Source organism: Silurus aristotelis, assembly GCF_946808225.1.
Source record: "Silurus aristotelis genome assembly, chromosome: 15".
NCBI classification, from domain to species: domain Eukaryota; kingdom Metazoa; phylum Chordata; class Actinopteri; order Siluriformes; family Siluridae; genus Silurus; species Silurus aristotelis.
Window position 1 is genome coordinate 7,982,061 of NC_139588.1, and position 4,047 is coordinate 7,986,107.

Genomic DNA, 4,047 nt, shown 5'->3' on the forward strand with positions numbered 1-4,047 from the left:
CACCAAGAAGATGTAAAAAAAAATAAAAATAAAATCCTCTTTTCTTGGATGAGGTTAATTACAATCACTTTATTAATAACAGATGTATTATAATTAATTGAAAATATGAATTTAAATGTGTTTAGTCAATTCTAATCGCAGACACACAGCCATAAAAGTTTATGCATCCAGGTTATTGAATTTTTCTTTTTTTTTTTCTTTTCGATACTTTACTTTCACTCCTTTTATTCGCACAACACACAAAAAAGTGTCATTCAAAACATATTGTTTTATTGGAAATCATAAGTGAAATGCAGTTTAAATTACACTTTACATGTTTTGACCAAATTTAACAGACTGAAATTTTACGTACTGTCGCTGAAGTTATAACACAGGAAGGAAACTAAGAAAAGACACAGTGTTCTGCGTCAGCAGCAGAAATCTGAATGTGTGTGTGTGTGTGTGTGTGTGTGTGTGTGTGTGTGTGTCTTAGAGACAGCAAGACTACTTGTATCTATGTGGCTTTGCGATGAAGCCAGCATGAGGGTCTTTGCAGAAATGATGAGGAATGAAACTGCAACATTGCAGAATTGAGTCTTTAAGACCTCAGTGTGCAACTCTGAATAGGCTGCATCTCTTTGCTGAAAGTTGAAAACATTTAAAGCATTTGATAACTGATAAAATATTGACAGAAAAATGTAATGACTTGTGAAACAAAATGTTAATTCTATGGTCAGTATCAAAACAAACCTGGAAACTATGTTAATTGTACTATTTAGCATATTTTCCTCTTTCACTCCCTGTATCAGCCCACTGTTTCCCCTGCCATCATCAACAACTGTGTGATATCATGCTAACTACATGTTTTTTTTGTTTGTTTTTGTTTTGGGTGGACATTACCTAAGCCATTTAAAATAGTAACAAAAATAGTAATATTTGTGCAATGCATAACCATTTATTTATTAAAGAGATTTATTTGTACAACATTGTTCTCTTACTTAATAAACACTAATTATTGCGAAAAAAATATATTATATAGATTTGTATGTATTTTTATGGTCAATATGACCGCCTTATTATATTGATTACAGTTCAAATAATTCTCAGAAATTCGGTTCATAATAAGAATGTATAAAATAAATAATTAACACTACTGCAACTTACAGCAAGAGCCTGGTAGTGTTAGTGGTAAACATTATATAACAGCCAATTTGGCCATTCAAATACACTATTCATATTTCCTCAAGACATTAGCCAGTCAAACATTTGAGCAACACATTTAAAGCTTATGGAAGTTTAAAAAGGCCAAAGTAATTACTTTGGTGGTCGGAACTGAGCCGGGTTGGCTCTGATACATTGACAAATACCCAGTCATACTGTCTGAGCTGATGAATAGAGCCAAGGTGACTTCCAGCTGACCACAATTCATTTTTACTGACTTGGCAGAAGCCTTCTCGATGATCATTCATGAGTTTTATTACTCGTTCCCCTCTCTTTATGTACACGATGTGGTTCAGGGAGTCCCTCGGTTTGCAGACTGTTGATAGGAACTGCACGCGTGAGTAGACAAAGTACAGGCCCGTATCATTCACTTGTAAACCACCATCACGATACAGAACGCCATCTGTAAAAGCACGACCATGCCTCGACTCCCACTTCAGGGTCTTCGATTTATTATCCTGGGTTTGTCCTGAATAGGATAAGAAGAAAAGATGACAGTTTTGGTAAAAAAAGAAGTATAGTTCCAGGTCCAGTTATATGAAATGAAAGTATCGCCTGTGTAAGATTAGTGAGCTATAACTGATTGGTTATTTGAGTGTTGAACAAATAACAAATGTAGTTTGGTGCAAATTTATGTGGATAAGGTGGAATTGTTCAGGTTAAACTAAATTATACACTATTAAATATTAATAACTGTTTGTAGTACTGCTCTTTTTAACAATGAAATATGCAGTAGGTGTTTGCCTGGTATTTTTTATTACAATTTGGCATTTGGACAAGGTGTAATTACAATTTATAATACATTAGGATTCTTTACCCATTAGATGTGCAGCTGGTTCATGCTTGGTCTCTCTTATATAATCTTGTTGGTACCCTTTAAAAAATCAATATATAAGGAAATGTTAACATATTTACATTTGAAAGCATGGTAGATTTCATTTTGAATAATAAGCTGGGAGATTAAAGAAGGTTTGCCACTTACCGATTTGCTTCTGTGGCATATTGCTTTCAGTCTGTGGTGGCATTTCCTGACATAAAAGAAATCCGGGTTTACATCACATATCTGATACCAATTATATTTTTGGCTGGCATGCATGCTCAAAAATATGCTAGCACTTAATGTGACTGCTTAAATAGATGCATGATACTCAGCTTGAGTTCACAAGAAAGCAAAACCATGTTCTTTGGTTTGAGCATAGGACTTCCTGTTCTGCTGGACCTGTGACCACAAGCTTATGTTAATTTTAAAACGCTCCAGTAAATGTCAAATTGTGGAAAAAAAAAACCCACCTGTTAGACATTTGCTTTGTATCTAAAAACTTTTTGGTCTTGTGAAAAGAGAAGGCATTATGCACCAGACCAAAAAGAAGGTTTTTAGACACAAAGAAAAAGCTTATTTTATTTCAGAACCAGTTTGAATGATATAATTTATAAATATTGGTCACATTTCTATCATTAAAATGTTGCATGTATTTTTAATAGTGATTATGAATCATCAGTCACAGTCCAACTCTGTTGTAAGAACAAATAGTCAGGCTTCCTATAAAAACATTTTTACATCGAGTGATTGCATATTTGATCATGTTACTATTTTTACACAAACAGTCAGCCCGAAAACAGAGAGACATATAGATAAGCCTCACCTCTTTCATTTGTAACAGCTCAGTCTGCAGCTTCCTGATCTGATAGGCCCCGAGTCCCATTGCAGCAAAAATGGTCAGGAGGACCATAATCAGGAGGCATCCTGCAGAGTTTGTTACTCTACCGCTTTTTTTGACCCGAACTTGAGCAGGAGGAAATGTCCAGCAGGGAATCGGAGGAGGTTCAATACCTGCAGCCTGATGCTGACGCTGAAAGCCACCTGCAGCATCAACTGTGAACACTGGAGGGTATGTGTACCCGTGCATGGCTGCTTCTCTGTGTGTCAGTCTCTGAATGATTACTGTGTGTGTCTGACACAATATATTACCTACTTAAAAAAAGACAGATTCAGCAGTTTCCACCCACGTTCTTCTACTTCTACTTTTTCTTCCTCTTCTTCTTCTTCTTACTTTCTTTCTAGGTCTCTCTCTTTCCTCTTTGTCTTTGCAGAAAATTCTCCCTGCCCATAAGATTTTATATACTGAAGGTGATGACATCATGGGAAGACAAACCCTCTTTCATTATCTTAAATCAGCCAGGTCACAAATCTGTCACATCAATAGCTGTTCATTTACATAGTCTTCAGTGAACATGAAAGTAATCTTCAGAACCACATTTGATTTTCTTTTGTTGCAATTAGTAATCTTGGAAATGTATAATGATGTTTATAAATTTGACAAAGCAGTGTATTAGCCCACCTGATGCATACCAAAAAGCACATATATTATTATCAAGAACTATGCTACAGATCCAGTTACATGATATTATTGCTGATTATTTCAAAATAAGATGTTGCTACACCACAGGATATTCTGGGGATATATTTGGTGGCAATTGTGTTAGAAAATGAATCAGAGTAAATTTAGTGTATGCCAAAACCATGATGCTTAAAGACAAAGTTGATGCATTGAAGCAAACATTACTGAAGCATTTTTGTGCCTGCTTCTGTCAATAATAAAGGTCAAGCATGATGTTCCCAAAAATAAATAAATAAATAAATAAATAAATAAATAAATAAATAAATAAATAAATAAATAAATAAATAAAATTAGAAAACACTTTCAGATACCTCCCAGTTATTGGTGTTAATCTGGTACCTGGTGCTAATTTCCTTGATTATCTGTCAACCCCTATTTAACTGGCAGCCTAACTTCCAGTTTCACTGACTCTGCAAGATGCTGGGCCGTTCTAAAGTGACTGAAAGCC

The 4,047-nt window shown here is 34.9% G+C and overlaps 1 protein-coding gene across 1 annotated transcript; it reads right to left on the reverse strand.

Annotated features, from left to right (window-relative positions):
• Positions 1-248: 248 nt before the first annotated feature.
• Positions 249-3,670, reverse strand: faslg (Fas ligand (TNF superfamily, member 6)). The gene is made up of 4 exons (XM_083563365.1): positions 2,844-3,670; positions 2,183-2,228; positions 2,018-2,074; positions 249-1,669 (listed from the first exon to the last, which is right to left on the reverse strand). Exons 1-4 carry the CDS (start codon positions 3,105-3,107, stop codon positions 1,266-1,268), a joined length of 771 nt encoding a protein of 256 aa, XP_083419491.1. The 5' UTR covers positions 3,108-3,670; the 3' UTR covers positions 249-1,265.
• Positions 3,671-4,047: the final 377 nt, after the last annotated feature.